Consider the following 22,401-nt stretch of genomic DNA (forward strand, 5'->3'; position numbering starts at 1 on the left):
AGATGGTTTAATGTGGAGAGTTGTTTGTTGTGTGTTTTTAATAGGATTTGGTGAAATCTCGGTGTGCTTTCCATGTAGACACAAAACCACTCCATATTTGATCCTTAAAGTAATGATGCAATACATGAAGTTATAATTGTCCCTCTTTTTAGCCTTAATGTGTAAAACCATGAAAAAGACATGCAGTTTAATTCAAGCCCAAATAGCAGTTCAAATAGCTCACTAATCATATTTTTAAAAAATAAAATAAAATCAAGACATTAACAGCCAAAAAGGTATCAAGAATGATTTTACTAGACTGTACTAGTTTGCTTACTCCTACATAAATGAAAAATAATAAAGGGCACAAGGGTAAAACCCAACAATGTCAGTTTTTGGCGGTTCAAGAGTACAACAAGAGAATGTCAATGTTTTTCAACCAATACTAACCGCATGCAAAGTGAGCGAGTGTCAGCAACATAATCAGATTCATTACATGATTTACAGATGATTTCATAATTTATATTTGATACAACATTTTCAGTATTATGATATGGTGCAATTATTCTGGTTTTGCTTCAAACCTTTGGCCACAGCTTTTGCCTCAGCTCTCTCTGCCTTTCTGCGAATACCGTTACGAGCACTGGCGAGTTGAGCAAAGATTTTGCTATCCATTTCATTGATCTTCTTCTCGTGGTTCATCTCGAGGTTGGCTCGTAACTTTTCGAGTTTCTTCATGTCTTCGTCTTTTTCTCGTAGAGAGCCATCACGCAAGCTCCTGAGCTTCCTCTCCAGTGCCTGCTTGATCTTGGATATTTCATTGACTAAAAAAGTGACGTCTTTGTCCCTGTGTGCGTCTTCCAGTTCTTCCATTCTCTGCAGTAACAATCTCATCTCTCTCGCTCTGATATTTGCCTCAGTCTCCTCAAACATGGCGGTGGTGTAGAATCTTCCTCCATTTTGCCGAATCATTCTGTCAATCTTACCCAGAAGAGACGAGACCTGATGTTTCTCCGTGTCTTTGTCCTTGTTGCAGAAAACATGGTGTCGACCACCACAGTCCTCAATTAGAGCCCGCAGAGGAGCTGGACTTTGTTTTATGTACTCCTTAATATCCATATTTTCTTCCCTCAGAAGCTCGCCTCTAGTGAAGCCCACCATTGTGTACGCTTTTGAGTACTCTCCAAAGATCTCCTGGATCATCTTCACTGTCTCTCTCTCCTCTTGGGTGAAACGTCCCACGGAGATCAGGAGCAGGAACACATGGGGTCCTGGTGAGGACATGGTGATGCATTTCCCGATCTCCTCTCTAATATTCTCATGTGAGACAGATGTGTCAAACAGACCTGGGGTGTCAATGACCTGCACCATTTTTGAACCAATCATTGCCGTTCTTCTCTCACACTCTGTTGTGACAGACCTCATTAAGGCCGAGGACTTGAATTCCTTCTTCCCGAGGATGGTGTTTCCTGTTGCACTCTTTCCAACTCCAGTCTTCCCAATCAGGACCAGCCTCATACAGTCCACTAAAGGAGACGAATTCATTGCGTTCATTTCTTTGTTTGGAAGGATTGTATTTAAATAATTTGCAGACTTATACAGTACTTAAAGCTGTGATACAGTACCTGGATGTATTTTCTCACGTTCAAGCCCTTGGGAGAGAGTGACAAAGAGAGAGAGAGAGAGAGAGAGAGAGAGAGAGAGAGAGAGAGAGAGAGAGAGAGATCAGAATCAGTATTTGCAAACATTTTTCCCTGTGTAAGCTGCAAACCCCAACAGATATGAGATTCATCAAAAACCTTGCCAAAATGTTACAAGTCCTTACAAGCGTTGAGTTTAGATGAAAACCGAAAATGTGTCTCTTCCCTCTCTGGCCACTGTCTCTCCTCAGGGTCCTGCCTGTGCCCTGCCACTGGTGCAGCTCCAGCTTTAGACACTAGTGTTCAATTAGGAGCAGAAAAAAGCAAATTCACTCAAAAGAATGGTCTTAATGTGGGGCACTTGAAATGCATGAACATTAGGCATACAGGTACATTATTCGTAAACCATTATTCGGGTTTTCAATGAGTGACACCTTATGAACGGGTAATGGGTATTAGGGGGCAGAAAAAGACACTAGCAGATGAAATGAGTGAGTTGATGAAATGATGTCAGTACAGGTTAACATTTTACTGTATATATAAAAAGAAGAACTCTTATGAATAAAGTAACGCTATAAGTCTAATAATAAATGTGCCCTCATACTATTGCATTTGACAATTTTCTTACAGTAAAAAGGTGATTCCCCTTTTGGCATATTGTGACAGGTGAATCGTGCCAACCTTGGATGCAGTTGTCTTAGCGATATCCTCGATATATACATATAGTTAGAAAGCTTATGTTATATGGCAGTGAGGAAGTGAGCACAATAACTCAATTTTGTAAATGTTACCAAAGCGACTGGTTTTGCCTTGCAGGGTCATATATTGAAATATGTTAATTTCCCCCCTAACATACTGTACAGGTCATAAAAAATGTGCCTATTATTTTAGAAATGTACGCAGCATTTATTCAGTTACTGAACAAAAAATCTTTTTATTTTCACAAGAATACAACACTGTACAACACATTATGGCGAGTGCTGATTCTTATCACTGTGTCTTTGGTTGTCATATTCAATGCTGATGATCATGATAAGATTTACGTGTGAAGGAGAACTGTGCGTGAGAACGCACTGTGCACAATGTCTGCTTCATGTGAATGTCACTATGCTTGTAATGTAAGTTATGTATTGGTTGAAAGGGCAAAGGACACTGTGCTCTATATAAGTTAAATGTGTTAAGACAATCAACGATGATTACATTTGTTGACATGGAAAATGAAGCAGTAGCTTAAAGACATACATTTTGCAGCTTCACATCTCATTCAAAAGTAAACAAAATAATCAAAAATAGACAAATTGTGGAATGAGCCCTGGGGTGTCTGACGTTGGACACGCAAATTTAGACATGATGTTCACACACAGAGACACATACTTCATAAAACTGAAGTATTTCTTGGTATAGCTTACTTTTTTTTGTGATGTTGATGGTTTTCCCCCTTCAGAAACCTTTGTCCTCTATAACACAAACAGCAAAAGCCAGTTGATATTTCCAGTCAGTGGATTGATATTATTCTTCTAGCCTACCAATAAATCCAACATTTCAATGGCATTCAAATGAGTGCATTGACATGAACTTGGTTTCTGTATGACTTGTTTCCCAATTTCAGGAACCCAGACGAGCTCTTATTGCAGTTTTGATAGACCCAGTCATGCCAGTTGGAGTATCAAAAAGGAAACGAGAATTCTGTTGCGTGTAGGCTACACCCTGTTGTTTGATTGCTGCTGATAGCATGTAGGTACAGGAAGTCTCAATCGTTCAGGCTATGATATATATTATGTACATTGTTTTGCTGTGGCAGCAGAATGGGAGTTGTGGATTAGGCATAAACTATAGCCCGTATGCACAGTCATTACATGCTCTTACTAACATTAGTCTACATTTACATTTATTCATTTAACAGACACTTTTTTTAAAAGCCAAAGTGACTTACATGTGTTTACTACAAGGAGGCCATTGGGCCCATAGAAACCTAGCTCAAGGGCACAAAGGTGGAATTGAACCCACAACTTTTCAGGCTACCATAACAGGCTATTTAGGCTATAGGTTCTTAACCATTAACACCGCTCCCTAGTGTGTTTAATAACATTACAGTATGATGTAAATTAATATCAACTAAGAAGAATCAGAGCCCACCATAAGATGATGAAGTCTTACCTTCAGGTCTCACCTCCTCACCAACCACTTGTGTTACTTCTTTAAACTGTATTTGCTCCTCTGTCTTGAACAGCCTACCAAAGACTGGTGAAATTTGATCTGTTTGATTGTGTCTGCTGTTGAGTGAAGTCTAGAATGAAAGAATGTTGTTGACAAAGTTTTGCAGCGACCTTTGATCACACAACATGCACATATTTCGCATACCCTGTATTGATAATAATCTACAGAAAAAAGTGATACAACAAACTAAAGAAACCTTGTATTGGTTTAGGTAATTACAACAGGCTGATGAGTTGATGATGGAACTGGTGTAGAGATATTTAAGAATATTTCCAATACATCAAATATGTGGTGTAAGGATGTGGGTGTGGGTACTAGATATCGTCACAAAATGTTTCCACAGTTGAACATTTCCAATTACATTCAATATTCAAATCTGCAGATAAGACATGAATGTGAATACTCTATATCCAATAATACACAGTCCTCTGCTTCTAGCAGGGGCATTATGCAAGATGACATGGGTCTGGTGGGCATAAATACTATAAATAGAGATCGCTCTGCATGTTGTTACTTACTAACAGATATTGTCCTGCAACTATCGGAGGACACCAATATGTATGGAAGGGGGTGTATGATTTTATTAGATATTATGATATATGACATGCTTACAATTATTACGTTTTGACTCCATACACCACAACAAGAGAATTATAGAGATAACAATAACACACTAATCAAAATATAAATGTAATTCTGGTGGGCATGAGCCTATATCTATCTTCATTGAACACAACACCTCTGGCTTCTAGATGGCTTTCTTTCAGGTTTTTCTGGTCTCTCTATCAGCATCTGACATTGTATGCATGGCATACAGCAACTAAACTGTGTCCATGAGTAAGATGTCTTGTGTGCTGTGATGCAAATCATGATATGGAGACCAGCCCCTGCACTGCAGATCACAGATTTGGCTGGTTAGATATCCTGTCGCTCTGTTCAACAGGTCTTAAACTGTAGTTGCCCTGTACTCCTCAGACACTCGTCTGATTGGCTATAGCTACACATTTGAGTGAGTGTTTGTCAGAAGTAGTTAAAAAATATCTTACAGTTGAATTGAGGACACCTTTTTCAACACCTTGGGCACACCTTTTTGATGTGCAGGATTCCATGAAAATCAAGTTGACTGCCCTGTATGTTGGAAAATTAGGCCACATCATATAGTAAGTCATACCATCATGGTTGTGATAGCCAAAGAGAAAAGCAATGGTGTCATCTGTAACACCATGCAAGAAAGCGTATCCGCTACAGAAGCCCACCACCATTGTGTACTGTATGCTTTGGAGTGCTCTCCGAATGCGTCTTGAATCATCTTCACCATGTGTCTCTCCTTGTGGGTGAAGCATCACAAGGAGATCAGAAGCAGTAACACATGGGGTCCTGGTGAGGGCTAGATACAATCCTCAATCTCAATGTTTTTTTAGATAGACTGTTCTGAAGAAAAAAAAAAAAAGACTTCAAGTTTCCTCCAGCACTATTTCCAAATTCAACTTTCCCAATGAGAATTTTTAAGTTATGGACTAGGTTACAGGCAAATCCCAGCCAAATTGCAATTGTTATCATAAGAAATTGATTGTATACAGGATAAGATTCTTGTGATAGTCATAAGGAGGTGCTGTACTTTAACAAAACAACTGCCCCCACAAGTTGACAAGTTCAAAGTGATTTAACATTCAAAATTGAAATAAGGACAGCGGCCCTTTAAATCACTTTTTGATTTTTGATTGGTTGAGGGACTATCCAAGTGTACAGAGTCATTTGAACAATGCCCATCGATCAAACAAAGCGCAGCCTACCCATACTAATGTTCAATCTTAAAGGATTGAGCTTAGTATGGTGATAGCCAGACTAACTTCTCTCATGTTCTCAAAGGAACTCTGGATCTCATTCATTCATTCATTGGGTCCTTGGTCATCTGTCTAACACTGTTCTATAGTACTCAATGCCTAATGTTTTGAAAACCAAAACCAAGAATCTGTAATCAAGAAATCATTCTTCACTGTAAACAAAAGTCATTTCTAGGTGATGGCATCATAGCCAAAATATGAGGGCAATGTAATGTATGTGACAACAGTTATTGTGAGGTTAAAATGATATAACTTTATTCAGCTGTTGAAAGCAGTTGTTGAAGAGGAAACTAAATCTGTATTTATTACATGGTAATACATATATTTTAATATATGAAGGTCTTATGTAATAACCCTATTTAATTAGATAACATTTGCATTGGTAAAATGCTCCTTATATATAACTAGGACGGAGTTTTTTTTCTTCTTTTCAAATGCATACTAGAGAGAGATTAATAATACACATTAGACTAGAAAAGCCTGACATTTTTGTTTTGATAAATCAGAGAGAAAATATTTTTTATCATGAAATAACACATTTTTTTTCAGGTGGTTGAAGTTTTTTTGCTGTCTCTTCAGCTTGAGCCTTCTCTGCTATTTCACGCAGCTGACTTTGAATTTTGGAAAGCTCACTAAAGACCTTCTCCTCTACATCGTTGTGACTTTTCTTTTCAATATGCAATTTCTCCAGTTTCTCTTGTAGGAGTTTAATCTCTCTTCGTCTGATTTGTTTCTCAGTTCCCTCATACATGGCTGTGGTGTAGAATCTTTCTCCATTTTGGTGAATCATCTTGTCAATTTTCTCCAGGAGAGAACTAATCTGGTGACCCTTGTCTTTTTCTCTGTTTCTGAAGACGTGGTACCGGCCACCACAGTCCTCAATCAGTTCTTTTAAAGCAGGTGGGCCTGTCTGGATGTACTTCTCAATGGTACAGTCTTCATCCTCAAGAATCTCTCCTCTGGTGAAGCCCACCATTGTGTACGCTCTGGAGTACTGACCGAATGTGTCTTGAATCATCTTCACCGTGTCTCTCTCCTCTTTGGTGAAGCGTCCCACGGAGATCAGAAGCAGGAACACATGGGGTCCTGGTGAGGACATGGTGATGCACCTCCCAATCTCTGCTCTGATCTTCTCATTGGAGATAGTCGTGTCAAACAGACCTGGAGTGTCCACAACCTGTACAGTACGGGAGCCAATGACGGCATTCTTTTTTTGACACTCTGCTGTGACAGACCCCATTGCAGTAGAGGACTTAAATTCCTCTTTTCCCAGAATGGTGTTTCCAGTGGCACTTTTCCCAACTCCAGTCTTCCCAATCAGGACCAGCCTGACCAAGTCAACTACAGAAGAAGAAAAATGGTTAGGCACAAAACATTTCAACATTTGTATTTATTCATGTATTTGGTGACAGACATCAAAGGCATATTAATGTTACTATACCTTTGTTTTTCTCTCTTTCAAGCCCTGGACACCAGTAGCATCAATATATACAGACACACACACACACACAGACACACACACACACACACACACACACACACACACACACACACACACACACACACACACACACACACACACACACACACACACACACACACACAGCAGATGAGCTATAAAAAGTTTTGCTACAATCATAGTGCACCACACAAGAGAACCAAATTTGAAAAAAATGAATTTCCCATAATGGTTTTGCATTCTGTTGTTACAGATTTTTTTCTTTTTTACTTAACATGAACATACAACATGTTAAGACATTGTTATCAGTGAAAAACACAAAGTCAGTGCAGTATGCTTCTTACTTACAATTATTAAGTTTATCTGAAAACATTCCAGACTTCTCTTCCACGGCAGGTTTGTTTGTTCCCTTTAAGAGTGTTTCCTTTCCTTTTGATATTTCTCTTCGTTGTTCACCACGATCTTCCTCGGGCTTGTGCTCTGTCAGAAACACTCTTCTGGCTCTAACAGCTGGCTTGCTCTGCACTTGCTCTGCATTTTCATTTCCCTCCTGCATTCTCTGTATTTTACTTTTTCAGTATAATTTGGAGTTGATGACAATTTTCTTATTTCCCTGTCATAAAAAAAACAATAGTTAATAGTAATGTATTATTGTTTCTGTTAGTAATAGTAGTAGGAGGAGGAGGAGGAGGAGGAGGAGAGGAAGAAGAAGAAGAAGAAGAAGAAGAAGAAGAAGAAGAAGAAGAAGAAGAAGAAGAAGAAGAAGATGAAGAAGAAGAAGAAGAAGAAGAAGAAGGAGGAGGAGGAGGAGGAGGAGGAGGGTGATGAGGAGGAGGAATAGCAGTTGTTGTAGCAGCACTACAAGTAAAGATCATAGAGCGTTACGCACAAAGCGCTCTATGACCTTTGCTACTACTGGTAGTAGAAATTCAATTAGAGAATAATACATACAACACACAGACTACAGTTTTATAAGTATAGAATCAGAACGTACCTTCAAGTCTCACCACTTTGTAATGTCCAGACTCAAACAGTGCATCGGATTTTTGTGCCCTTCACACCTCAAGGAGAAATGTGATGAATGTGATTAAGTCTGCCCCTTGCTAGACGGACTTGTTCGCTGGGTGATAATGAAAGAATACTGAAGCATTCCTTCAAAGTATTCAAGGTTTCCACAAGTATAGAAAACAATGCACATATTTCTTGGCCCATGTAGTGTGAGGAATTCTTTAGTAAGAGATTAACACTAAAGCACTTTTCCCCCTTCGCACGCACACTATTTCTTTATCTAGCAAACAACGACAGAGGAGTAACGAAGGTAGGGTATGTTGCATGATTTTATGAAAGTATGATGTATTGCGACATCGGAATAAGTACAATTTTGTAGGGGTTTTTTATGTCTCATTCCATCCAATACAGATCCGCTACCCTGGTATCTATCTGGTAAACTTACATAGTGTGTTTACAGGCGATAGAGGGGCGTGAAGTGAATGCATAAGTGCCATTCACCCTGTTACGAGTTGATGAACCCCTGAAATGATTTTGGAAGCATAATTTAAAGGTACAAAAAACTCTTTAGTGTTACTTTAAGTCATACCACAACGGTGCTGTTTGCATTGTAACTTTTTGACACGCAACCATACAATAGGAGAATATTGGCTTAAGGCACTTGCATGGAACACAGAACATACTGTATGTTGTGTTTGTCAGCATGCTGTATAGTAGGGCCTACAGTATATACTATATTGCAAAATACTGTACGGTTTCAAATGAGCCAAATTATGCATCACAGTGTAACACATTTACAAATGCATTATGTGTCAACTACATAACAAATATGCAAATATAGACACAACAATGACACAATATGGCCCATTTTTGTGTTGTAATTAGTAGTGTAGCCTATAATTTAGTATCTTATTATTCAACTTTCGATTGACACCGTGATCATGGCATAACATCCACTGTCACTGTTCACAATCATTCCTCCTTTACAAAATAGGCTCAAACTGTCTTTTCAATAGCATAGCACACCGTTTTTACAACATGTAATATGTTAGATGTCTATGTGTCCAAAGGCATTCTATTGTACAGTAACTAAATAAAACATCTTCATATTTAATGAAGACCACAAAATATTAAGTGCCAATGAAACAGTTGATTATCAAAACTCTCCAGCCAACAAGTTAGGCTGGAGGGACTTGTTCATGTCAGAGTCTATCTGCACATGTGCTTGAGAGGTAGAAGCATACAGTATCTATAATCACAGTGACAGTCAAGCACAAGGGGAAATAAATAAATAAACAAATAAACATGACTGGCATATTTTCTTCCTTTCACTCCCAGTGAATCATGGAAAAGAGATATTCATCATGTTTGCTTGATGGTTATATAAGGCAGCTATGCCAGCTCTTCACTATATGAGCTCTTCATTCGGTTGCACAATGACAAGACCCTTTTCCATGAAGTTTATTCTATAAGCAATGCTACAGGATAGCACAGAGGTCTTGTACCATTGGCAGCTTTGGTTGTAGAAGAGATTTTTCTGTAACAATCAATTGTTTGACTTTAATCCCCAATTTGCATACTGATTGTTACTGTCAATAGTCTATAGTTAAACTGCATATAGTCACTCATTATGCTGATTCAATGGCAACTCTTGCCAACACCGGTTCTTAACTCAGTGTCTCACTTTTTTTTTACCCTGTTACACAGTTGTTTCTCAGATGCATCTCTATCATCTACTGTACAATTAATTATTGGAAAATTGTCCAATCTGAAAGCGCCAACACAACATTGAGACATCTCTTTATATCTTGAAAGTCTAAAATATGATTAGCAAAGTACATTGCCACGTATTAATCTACATATTTGTATTTGTATCATATACTGTATTTTTGAATTTCAGTCAATGTCAATACCACCTTTGCTTTGTAAGCTGCATGAGAAGCCAGCAGTGATCTTCTGTCGCACAGATCAAAGTTATATTTGTTCACTGTGTATGCTGGAAGACCACAAAAGGCATGACATCCCACATTTAAAAGACAGGTCACAGAGACCGGTAAGAAATATGTATTTGTACTGTTTGATGAGAAAATAATTATTGTTAAGGTCTTTGGGCATAATAGACAAAGTTATGGACATAATATCTATTTATCATGCTTTTTCTTGTTATATTGGTGCATTCTCCACTCAAATCAGAGGATCTTTCAATTCATGGTTGGAAAAAAAGCCCCAAATCCTTTTGTTATCATTGAGCTTGGATGGTATGATGATATTTACAAAAAATAGTGGCTTGATTTTTGATACTGTCAAAAATAATATATTCATATTTTATACTGTAATTCCTATTTAACTGATGATTCAAAGTCATTTTGATGGTACACAAACTTGTTACTGGGAGAACTGCTCGCTTCAGCAGCCTTAGCCTAGCTGGCCATGGAGAACCAGCCTTGCAACTTGCCAACATCCCAGAAAATCACAAATGGCTTTATGGCAATTGTGCAATAGCTTATTTGTATTAAATAGTTTAATCAAGTACTAAACAATAATTGTATTGGCATCAGTTCTTCAGACATGACAGTATTATGATGAGGATGCTGATAATGGTGGTATACATGTTGAGACATAACAAAGTCTCTCCCACTTTCACTTTGGTCTGACAGGGCTTCAGGAGACTAATATCTACAGGAGAAAGGGATTGTGTCTTTACACTGACAGTTGCACCCAAAAGTGAGCTATACACAATAATGCACCTCACAATCTATCTCAATCTATTATCCCATTTTACTTCACATTTCTGTATCTGGAATTTACACTGTTGCAGAATAAAGTTCACTTACGCACAACCCCAAATCAGAAACGGTTGGAACATTGTGTAAAATGCTCATAGAAACCAAATGTGATAAAACCACAAGGCGATGTAGTAAAATAACATCTTCAACCTCACTGTGATGCAGCAGTGACGCCCAATCTGATAGCACCATATTAGTTTTTAGTTTGTCTAAAACCCAACCCAACAACCATACTACAGTACTACTACCACTTCAACACAAAAATTAGTTACTTAAAGGAGTACTTAAGTAGTAAAGCAACACAGGTTGGGAGTTGAACCCAGGTCAATCACTCACAGGGCAGTGACACTACCACTAGTTCACTATGTTCCCCATGCTTTTCCACTTATTCAAATGTAACATACATTTGGCTAGTGATTTCTAAGTTAGTTTTACCTGATCCTATGACCCAAACCTGTTCACGTTCAGGTTTCATGTCAATTAAACAAATATGTGCTGTAACCAATGATGATTCGTATTTGCTTATATCACAGTTTTTATGCTTCATACTTTCCTCAGGCCCAACTGTGTGCAAACCTGCCGTCAAACCAAAACCTCGACCAAGGATTCATAATGCACCTTGGAAGGACCAGTTAGATCATTTGTCATCTAAACTGGGGAGATGTACGTACTAGTTCTGCTGGAATTTCATCTGTGTTTAGTGTTATACATCTATCTGACCTAAAAAAGAATATTAATTCAAACTGTCTCTGCCAATTATCTATTTTATATATTCTATCACAATGTAGGTGCTTATTTTTTGCTAAAAATGATTTGCTTTATACATATATTTATCTTTGTGTTTTTGTCCGTCTGTCTGCCTGTTTATAGGGCTTAAAGGTGAAAAAGAGCAGTCAGGTAAAGTTCCATCAGGGTGTATGTTGAAGAAAATGTCCAGGTGTACTGTAATAAATGAATTGTAAACATATGTTTGTTTTTGCTTTCTTATCACAGTAGACTGTGTAAGGTTGGTCCTGATTGGAAAGACTGGAGTTGGAAAGAGTGCTACAGGAAACACCATTCTGGGAAGGAAACTATTTAATTCCTTTGCTACTGCAGTTTCTGTCACAACAGAATGTCAAAAGAAGACAGCAATGATTGGTGGCAGAAAAGTGCAGGTCATTGACACCCCAGGTCTGTTTGACACATCTGTCTCACATGAGAACATTAGAGAGGAGATCGGGAAATGCATCACCATGTCCTCACCAGGACCCCATGTGTTCCTGCTTCTGATCTCCGTGGGACGCTTCACCCAAGAGGAGAGAGAGACAGTGAAGATGATCCAGGAGATCTTTGGAGAGTGCTCCAAAGCGTACACAATGGTGGGCTTCACCAGGGGGGACGCTCTTGAGGAAGACGGAAGCATAGAGGAGTTTATTCAGTCAGGCCATGATGAGCTGAAGGGACTCATACAAGAATGTGGGGGAAGATACCATGTCTTCTACAATAAGATACAAAACAAGGAACATCAGGTCGTCAGCTCTCTGCTGGAGAAAATTGACATGATGATCCATCAAAATGGAGGAGGATTCTACACCACAGCCATGTTTGAAGAGACAGAAGCAAACATTACAGCAAGAGAGATGAAGCTTTTACATAAAAGACTGGAAGAATTGAGGCAATCAAGTAAAGTGATCTCTTTTCCACGCTACAGTGCAACGACTGTAGTCCAGCCAGTTGAGGATGAAAAGACTCCAAACAATGTGAGAGGTGAACCTGTTAAATCAAGGGAGGAAGAGAGGTCCACACCGGGGGAATTAAGGCTCCAGAGGAAGATGGAAGACATGGAAGAAAACATTTTATCTGAGCTGGCCAAGAATCGTGATGTCATCCGGACACAGGCTGAGAGGGATGAAGCCAAAGCCACTGCCAAAACTTTGAAAGATAAACGTTTTAGATGCTCCATTTCATAAGGTCTGTCAGCAGCATGCCGGCCATTTTGTGTGGGCCATTAATTTAGTCTTGCTCAAACTGATCTAAATTCTAAATTGGTCTGGCTTTACACCATGGATTGTTTCTAGTCCTTGAATCCTAATGGACCTACATTTAGGGATACCAACCCAAAACGGTCTCCTAAACCCCTTCCCCTACAAGGGAGAGGGGAGGAGGCTATGAAACACGAGTGCATGAGCAGTGATCGACGCTCTGTTAGATACCCCCTTGGCCCAGATTGGTGCACCTGAAATGGGAGTGTTGAATGTCTTGCAAATTGTTCTACAGGCTCTAGGTGGGGCCAGAGGAGCCGGAACATATTAAAAATGACCCACTTCATGTATTTCTAATTGAACATAGGGTCAGTGTCAGCAAATATGACAGAAAGTTAGTTGTATAAGGCTTACATACGGCACCTTTCATTTTATTTTATTTTTTTTCAGTGGAAAATATTATATGTTTATGTTGTATGTATTGTGTATGTAACATGTGTAACCCTTTGAGGCTGGATATGCCACATGGACTTGTAGAAGTAAACTCTGAATAATCTCAGTAAAACACAAATCCTCAAAAATGATAGATTGATATGGAAGAAATCTGAATAATGAAGGATTTTTTTGTGTTATTCCAATAGTGACTGTATAGGCTCACTTACTTAAAGATCTGAAACATAAACATCAATGTCACTGCCATAAGATTCTGAGGGGACCTGGACCAAGACATCACAGTCAGTGTAATGGGAGGTGGAATTGTGAGCGATATCTACATTTTGTAACATAGGCCTATAACATTTCAGAGATCACTTTTGTTGATTGGCATCTAAATAAGAATTTCATGTTGATAATTAAATTTGCCTGAATAAAATATTAAGAAGCTAATACGTGTTTGTTCATGAAGACTTTATAAAGAAATAAATAACTATTCCTGTTCTTATATGGGTATATTGAACAGTTAATTCAAATCTTCATAAATCCTCCTCATCAGATCATAAATGATTTATTCCACAGAATGTGTTATTTTTCTATACAAATAGACATACAGCATGAGTTGTAAAATTTTATTCAAAAGTAGCAATTCAATAAAGGTAGACCATACAAATCCATTTTTTAATATTTGGGATTTTGTACCAAAGAGGGATTACCCATTTATGATACGTACAGTATATGGATAATGCTTATTGGCTTTAAAATGCAATAAAGCAAGGATGTACACATGTTATGGTTTTGGAGGCGTCTAACACAACGCAGAGCTAAGATACAGTATGTGACACACTCACATGACATGAGGTAACAACAGATACCCTAAATGCCAGCTTAGTAGCACACATGGGTTTTAGTTGTCTTGCTAACACTCCCATTCTGAAGTCCTATAAGCTTGTGGGTTCAGTTCAGGCCCAGACAGAACACCTTAAAAGAGCAATACAGGGAGGCGCTGTGGCCCAGGTGTCTACAGTGTCCAGTGGGCTTAAGCGCCCATGGGGAACAGGCTTTGAGTCAAATCTGGGTCAATTCCTGCAACCTGTCTCTCTTTCCCACTCTCTTCACTGTGTTGTTTGATTGAACACATTCAAATAAAATAAAATAACATCCTTAAATAAAGAGCAACACAAATGAACACCACCGTCCCGCGCACAGCCAAAGCATTATGGGGTGAATGTTGTACTTGCAGCACACAAAGTTTTGCATCTAACATGCTACTGTACATTATTATTAGCCCAGTATCTCAACACCCTTACAGGTTATTTTCCCACATACCCATCAATAACAACATAATGAACAGGGGAGACACAGGGTGTGTCAGTGAGATGGGGATAGAGAGAGAGAGAGAGAGAGAGAGAGAGAGAGAGAGAGAGAGAGAAAGAGAGAGAGAGAGAGGCAAAGTGGTTGTGAACAAACAGAAATAGAGAATTCCCCACTAATTTATATTATATTATCCTATATCACATTTCCTCACAAATAATGAGTGCTCCTTTTTTTCAATTATATTTTTTAGGCTTTTATGCCTTTAATCAGATAGGATAGTACAGAGAGAGACAGGAAGTGACTGGGAGAGAGGTGCCCCAGCCAGTCGCGCCACGGCTGGGGCCCTTCCAGACTATTCTTAAGATATAGTGCATTTTTGCTGGTTGTGCTGTAAGGCCTTAGCCATGGCTTTCGCTTCAGCTTTCTCTGCTTGCCTGCGAATGCTATCACGACTTCTGGCGAGGTCAGTGAAAATTTTGCCATCTATTTCCTTGATCTTCTTCTCGTGGTTCTTCTCCAGGTCGGCTCGCAATTCTTCGAGTTTCTTCATGTCTTCGTCCCTCTCCTTGACAGCGTCATCACGCAGGTTCCTGAGCTTCTTCTCCAGTGCCAGCTTGATCTTGGACAATTCACTGACCAAGAAAGAGACGTCTTTGTCTTCATTTGCATGCTCCAGTTCTTCCATTCTCTGCTGTAGCAGTCTCATCTCTCTTCCTCTGATCTTCGCCTCTGTCTCCTCAAACATGGAAGTGGTGTAGAAGCTTCCTCCATTTTGTTGAATCATTCTGTCAGTCTTTTCCAGGAGAGATAAGACCTGTTGTTCCCGAGTGTCTTTGTCCTTGTTACAGAAGACATGATAACGACCACTACAGTCCTTCATGAGCTCCTTTAAAGCAGCTGGGCTTTTTTCAATGTAAGTCTTCATGGCAATGCCCTCTTCCTTCAGTGCCTCTCCTCTAGTGAAGCCCACCATTGTGTACGCCTTTGAGTACTCTCCAAAGATCTCCTGGATCATCTTCACTGTCTCTCTCTCCTCTTGGGTGAAGCGTCCCACGGAGATGAGAAGCAGGAACACATGGGGTCCTGGTGAGGACATGGTGATGCACTTCCCAATCTCCTCTCTAATGTTCTCATTTGGGACAGATGTGTCAAACAGACCTGGGGTGTCAATGACCTGCACCATTCTTGAACCAACTACTGCTGACCTTCTCTTACATTTTGTGGTGACAGACCCCATCAAGGCAGAGGACTTGAATTCCTTCTTCCCGAGGATGCTGTTTCCTGTAGCACTCTTTCCAACTCCAGTCTTCCCAATCAGGACCAGCCTCACACAGTCCACTAAAAAAAAGGATGATATTAGATACTTAACACATTGAACACTTAGAAGATTGTTTGAATATTTTAACTTTTCTATCCTTAGACAAGAAAGTTAACAGGTATTGAGCTTTTGATAATACCTGTATGTTTTTTCTCTCTTTCAAGCCCTACAGAGAGAAAGGGAGAGTAATGAATATGTTGGTTGGCTACTTTTCAACTACATTTCCACCAGAGTATTTATATTTACATTAATATTTACGCGATTCAACATCGCAATATTGCATAATCCATGTAACTGCAATGCTGAATATTATAGCGATTAATGCTTACATGTGTTGAGTTTTGATGAAAACCGAGGAGGTGTCTCCACACTTTCAAGATCCTGTATTTGCTTTTGCCCGGCTGTATGTTCAGACAAATACACAAACTTTGTTCGAGGTTTAGTCTTAACAGGTGGTGGAGTTTTGAGAATCTGCCTAAGATAGAAACCATTCGTTTTCTCTACTAGTCTGTCCATTTCAGACATAAGGCGTTGAACTTGCTGGCTGTCTTGTTGTTTTGTGTTGTCGAAAATGTGCACTTTTGGCCTAATTGCCTCTGGGAAGTTCTCTGCAGCTGTCTCCTTGCGGTCACCATGTGTGATAATAGCAAGGGAGGATTCTGCTGCTTTTTCTCCAAAAGTTGCCCTAATAGCCGCAAGTGTCTCTTCAAAGTTGCGACAAACATCAGCTGGGGACAACACCAGTAGGAACACACAAGGCCCTGGAGTTGTCTGGGTGATGATGGAAACCATCTGTTTCTGTAACTCCTCTTGGCAAACCTGGGAACCAAACAGGTCTGGGGTGTCCATGATGACCACATTTGTGCCACCAGCCACTCCTCGGGCAATTTGTGGTTTCAGAGTTACGGGTTCAGGGGAGGAGGGTGGACGGGTCTGGAAGACTTGCTTTCCCAGGATGGTGTTTCCACACGAGCTCTTCCCCACACCATTCTTCCCCATAAGCACAAGGTTCAGTCCCTCACCAGCTTTAGACACTGTTGAAGTAAAATCAGTAAGAGATTTCAAACGTCACTAACCCCAATCAATAGGTCAAACAGAAATATTCCAATACAGATGATGAGAACAGTGTAATAAATTCTTAGTTAGGTTAATATATGGCTGGCCTCTGTGGTGCTATATTTCTCCCAACAGTTTCTTTCCAAATGGAGCTTTATATCTTTCATTTGCCTGAGATGTTTTCTGACATCTTTAAAGGTTCCATCAGGTATCCAGGATGACGTCATTTGTTGATGTAAACCAAACACCAGCAGAACACCATGAGCAAATTCACTAATTCCCTTCCAAAACTCCAATCCGCCTTTTGGTGATTGGCCAGAACAGGTTTTTTTTTATGGGGAACAGGCATGCTCCACTTTATTTCTAGTTCACGGAGCCAGGGTTTAGTCTTTTTTTTACAGTGTGCTCATGGCTAGAGGATCGTCAGGAGATACTCACTGAGTGTGACAAAACGGGTTAGAAATAGCTTAGAAACACTGACTGTACCTTAATGTTGCTGACTGTACCTTAAAGGTGAACTATGCATGTTTTTTTTAGCTTAATTTGCCTTCACTAATCAGCTTCGGAGTCATTGGAATGGTTGTTATGACCATTGCTAGCATAGCTAGCGTAGCGGTCATATTGTGATTTTTTTCCCCCCTCCGGTCATCTACTTCGTGAATTTTTGGTTAACGATTCCTTAGTGGGGCACTGCGCTCAACTCAACTTAGCTTATAACCAGTCATTTGTGATTTGCACCCCTTTGGTAAAAATGAAAATGCAATATTATATTGCTTTAATCGCCCTTATCTTCAGATTAAATGTTATGAACTGCACCAAATTTCATGTGTATGATTAACCTGACATCCTCTGGGGAGTATGCCAAGTTTTGTGGAATTTCATCCAAGGGGGGCTAGAAAATAAATGTATTTATGTGTACATTTCGTGAGTGTACATCCATCGGCCTGCAGATGGTGCTATTGAGCGAAGGGTTGCTGGTTGATGAATGATACTGTCATACTCACACACACACACACACACACACACACACATGTACATACACACACATCCACAGATTCACACCCACAGATACACACACGCACACACACATACAGTATGCACATACACTCACGCACAGACACACACACACACACACACACACACACACACACACACACACACACACGCACACACACACACACACACACACACACACACACACACACACACACACACACACACACACACACACACATAAACATACACACACAGACACACACAGTCTTATACACAAAAACAAAGAAACACATGCACGCACTCCTTTATACAGTATACATTAGCTGCAAGAGTAGGAGATACCTGCATATAAATTGCACAAATAGGAGTTACAGGAAAAGTTGACATGCGTGAATTTATTATTGTGGAGAGAATGTGCAGAACTGAGCGGCGGTCGTATTGTGTACCGCTATGCGGTGCATCTAGTTTAACTTATTTCGGGATGACGGCTGTCTCGCTTCCCCCTAGCGCCTCTGAGCGGAAAAACCACGCATGCAAGTTTGTGCTGACAAAGAGAAAGTCTCCAGCCTCGCAATCATGCTCATGAAAAGGCAGACTGACCTGACCAATTGAGGAGTGAAAATATACACGCTAAAGTTGTAGGGGAAGCTCTGCAGAGAAATCTGCAAGCGTAAAACGAGCGAAAACGAAAAGCGAAAGTGAAACCGGCGATCAAATCGCCAAACTTGCATAGTTTCCCTTGATAAAGCATGAAAGATGTCTTAGTAACCATACCATAACAATCACATTTAAAATGTCAATGAAGCAGTTAATGTTGCCTGAGCTCTGATAAACAAATAATACCACACATAGCAGACGTGTATTGCACATGATAAGCGGATCCATAGCACATCTGTAACACGAGCTGGACCACCAGTGCTAGCCCCTGTTCACAGCAGAAATTGGATCCAATTTTGGACCTATGCGCATCTGGATGCCGAATTAGGTCTATAGGCATATTGGTGCTGGATTATATGGTAGGTGTGGCCCAGTTCCATATGAGTGTATGTTTGCTATTTGGAATAGTGATAGAGCAGGTGCAAGGTGGAATATGGAATGGAGAGTGTATCAACATGTTCTGTTCTGAAAAGGTAGAAATGAATGTGGATAGTCCAGATTTCTTTGTTGATATACAGTAGAGTTTACTGACACCACCCAGCTTAATCTTTCTAAGACAGTTAACCGGTTCCTTAAAAGATGGCAATAGAATGATCACCAGGATGACATTTATTTTAATTATACAGCTGATAAAGGTGCGTGATAACAACGCCAGGAGCTGTTCTTATTTGGCTTAGCTCCATTTAAGTTCAGGTGTAAGGTGAAATAGCTTCAAGCAATACACGTACACCTGTACTGCATGAAGTTGAATGAGCCCATTGATGCCCATTGAACACGTCTGTCAAGTCCCCCATAGTGGAAACAGCATCTGAACAAATCAGCATTCTGCTCTGACAATCAAATATTCAAAAAGTTCTGCCACCTTATGACTTATTTTTCCTCTATTACTAATACTACTACTACCAGTGCTACTACTGACTGTATACAATATCTGTGAAATACTGAGGTTATGTCATTTCATGTAAATGAAAAATAATTTTAACTTACTGTTTGTGATGTTGAAGGCTTTTTTGAGAAACGTTTCTACTGTAAAAAGGCAAAAGCCATAAATTACATGACATGATTTATGGCTTTTGACATGATCAAATTGTACATTTCAAATTCACCCTCAAAATTACATTGCAGTGTCTGCTTTAAGTGCATTAAGAACATTATTTGTTCATGAACATAACAGATTAGATGATGGATAGAAAAGAAAGACTTACTACTACTACTACTACTACTAATAATAATAATGATAATACATGAGTTTATTGGTAGCTTTAGTGGTAATTATAATAATCAATATGAACCAATATGACTTTTTATGACATATGCAGTAGAATAGGTTTTGCAGCAGTGTAATGACATTTTTTTCTGGAACTAGCATTGGCTGAAAATGGTTTGCATTTCAATATTACCAGTATATGTTGTGTAATATTAACATTGGTGCTCAGTTCAATCCTACCAAAAATCAGCCTCCTGTGAGTTGGTGATGTCGTCCTCAAGTCTCACCTCTTCATAAACCACTCACGTCACTCCTCTGTGGTCTTTATATGCTCTGGTGAAATCTGATTGGGCCATGTGTGGATTGAATATTTAGAAAGTGAAAGAATTTTTGAAAACGCATGCACAGTAATACAAGGTTTTTTTTTTTTTTTTTTTTTTGATAACAATCAGACAGAGTCGTACGACAAACCCAACCTGGTTGTATATAGTTTATAACATTTACAACAGGCAAGCGAGAAGGCAACGATTTACTCATGGAATTAGACCGTATACTGTACATTCAATATTTCAATTGATTATGATTATTAAACATGAAAACAATGTATGGTGCAAACTCTGCCTGAATCTGAACTTGCTGATTTTTTTCCTAACTGACCTTCCCTAGTTTCAGCCAGGTGAGAGTGATAACAGTTAACTCAGTGAATGCTTGGATTTAAATGCTTTCTGAAGGGGAGATATCTGTGACTGTGCTGCCTCTGTGCAGTTGTGCCCTCTGCAATACATCCTTTGCTTTGGATCAATAAAATTACTTTATGTCCTATACAGGAAAGTTACCTCTCTTCCAAGGCAGACTACAAAATTGCCATGATACAAAATTCAGCTGAATCTATATTATGTTATGTTTAAAACTAGACACTGTATATCAACGCACAACAGTCAAGGCAATTTAGTTCATATTTTAACCTCCCAAAGTCTGGTTATTATTCACTGAGTTCTTGGTATCATGCTCACCTGGCTGAAGGAAGGTCAGTTAGGAAAAGTTTCTGCAAGTTCAGTTTCATTGAACAGCATCAAACGTGTTTAAAAGCACAACTATGCAAAGTATGCATTTTGGTGCCTTGGACTATCTGATGCCAATGGCTTTTCTGTGTCAGTTCTGATGATTGCTCTCCTCACAAAGGCCAAAGGTTAGCCAACTGCTTTGGCTTGGTTTACTGTGTTGAGCAAATTGCCTACCTTGATCACAACAAACCCAGATACATCAAAGACATAACTTGAACGATTCTAAAAGTGGAAAGCAAGCATGAGGACAAATGTCGTAGTCCATTTCTGTCAAAGTCTTGCAGGCTCCTGGTTGGTAAGCGATTGCAGTCCTGACTTACAGATAGGCTCTGCTGAGCGTGAGGACAAATGCCATTGTGTTTGATTGATATAGATTAGAATTTCGGTACGAAGGCCCACTGACATGACATTAGATAAAAAGGTGCTTTGAGTTGCCTCAGATAAGGCTCTTGTGCAATGCTTGGCATTTTTACACCCATACCCCCCCCCCCCACCACCATCAGCATTGTACAGAATTGAAAGAAAAACAAAAAGATGTTTGGCATCGATTTATCTCTGCAGATCCATGTGATCCATGATGTCAGACCACTTCCAGATAGTTATTTGCTATATTATTGCTTTCCTGAAATGGTTACTACATTCTGTCAAGATTTCATAAAATAAAGGCACAGCAAGAAGAAATGTAACAATTTATATGATCATTCTTCCCCCAAGAAAATATATTTCCTCTATGATTTCCTATTTGAGTAACATAACTTTAGAAAAGGAACAGTTCTCCATCCTCTGCCTCTCTCTTATTTATTCCCCCTCAGGATTGTTGATTGTTCATTGGAACCTGCCTTGCCTTAGTGATATCAAAAGTGGGTTGGTTTCATTTCCATTCTTATTTTCATTTAAATATTCCTTGATTTTTATTTCATTATGAACACTAATCACAACTTTATTCCCCCCTTCACTTTGATGTAAATGTGACTGTTTATCTTCCAACATAATACCTTTATGATTTTGTTTCTTACTGTATGTAGGCATTTTATATTCTGTATTGTGTCATTATGCGTTATTTTGCTATTATTCATCACAAAATAAAATACAGAAGCCATAATATGCATCATACTGAATTCTGGTGTTTTTTCAAGGGAGAATGGAATCAATTTGATCAAGAATTGACAGTTAAATCATTTGGCTGATGCTTTAATCTAAAGCAACTGACAGTTTTAACTAACCCCATTATCATCAATAGGCCAAAATCATGTTGTTTAATCATTCCTAATTCAAGTCCAGTGCATAACTTAACAAGAGAATAACAAGGCTATATCATGAAGTTCCAGTATGTGAGAAACTTGATGTGTCTACGTATGCAGCCAATAATTAAATATAATTGCTATTTGCACAAGGTGAACTTCTCCCCACTGTGGTATGCAGAAAGTGATGCTACAAAGAAGGGAATTCAAACACAC

At 39.2% G+C, this 22,401-nt stretch overlaps 4 protein-coding genes across 5 annotated transcripts; 1 reads left to right on the top strand and 3 right to left on the bottom strand.

The window, feature by feature from the left end:
- Nucleotides 1-6: 6 nt before the first annotated feature.
- On the bottom strand, nt 7-3,871 carry LOC134088846 (GTPase IMAP family member 9-like). Of its 2 annotated transcripts, XM_062542998.1 has the most exons (5): nt 3,777-3,871; nt 3,029-3,076; nt 1,805-1,915; nt 1,605-1,631; nt 7-1,505 (listed from the first exon to the last, which is right to left on the bottom strand). In XM_062542998.1, coding segments are annotated over exons 2-5 (1,119 nt in total). In that variant the 5' UTR covers nt 3,030-3,076; nt 3,777-3,871; the 3' UTR covers nt 7-525. The 2 variants fall into 2 exon arrangements, with proteins under 2 accessions (XP_062398982.1, XP_062398981.1); XM_062542997.1 differs by lacking the exons at nt 3,029-3,076; nt 3,777-3,871 and adding an exon at nt 2,248-3,015.
- Nucleotides 3,872-5,923: 2,052 nt separating this feature from the next.
- LOC134088848 (GTPase IMAP family member 7-like) lies at nt 5,924-8,260 on the bottom strand. The gene is made up of 4 exons (XM_062543004.1): nt 8,134-8,260; nt 7,488-7,752; nt 7,122-7,145; nt 5,924-7,021 (listed from the first exon to the last, which is right to left on the bottom strand). Exons 2-4 carry the CDS (start codon nt 7,693-7,695, stop codon nt 6,204-6,206), a joined length of 1,050 nt encoding a protein of 349 aa, XP_062398988.1. The 5' UTR covers nt 7,696-7,752; nt 8,134-8,260; the 3' UTR covers nt 5,924-6,203.
- A 3,037-nt stretch (nt 8,261-11,297) lies between these two features.
- LOC134089449 (GTPase IMAP family member 9-like) lies at nt 11,298-12,885 on the top strand. The gene is made up of 4 exons (XM_062543891.1): nt 11,298-11,328; nt 11,492-11,596; nt 11,804-11,830; nt 11,927-12,885. The coding sequence occupies exons 1-4, from the start codon at nt 11,298-11,300 to the stop codon at nt 12,883-12,885; spliced, it is 1,122 nt and encodes a 373-aa protein (XP_062399875.1).
- A 1,077-nt stretch (nt 12,886-13,962) lies between these two features.
- Nucleotides 13,963-20,161, bottom strand: LOC134088843 (uncharacterized). Its single transcript, XM_062542994.1, has 5 exons — nt 20,121-20,161; nt 19,661-19,699; nt 16,294-16,998; nt 16,104-16,130; nt 13,963-15,984 (listed from the first exon to the last, which is right to left on the bottom strand). Coding segments are annotated over exons 2-5 (1,713 nt in total). The 5' UTR covers nt 19,662-19,699; nt 20,121-20,161; the 3' UTR covers nt 13,963-15,004.
- Nucleotides 20,162-22,401: the final 2,240 nt, after the last annotated feature.

Source organism: Sardina pilchardus, chromosome 8, assembly GCF_963854185.1.
Source record: "Sardina pilchardus chromosome 8, fSarPil1.1, whole genome shotgun sequence".
Lineage (NCBI taxonomy): Eukaryota > Metazoa > Chordata > Actinopteri > Clupeiformes > Clupeidae > Sardina > Sardina pilchardus.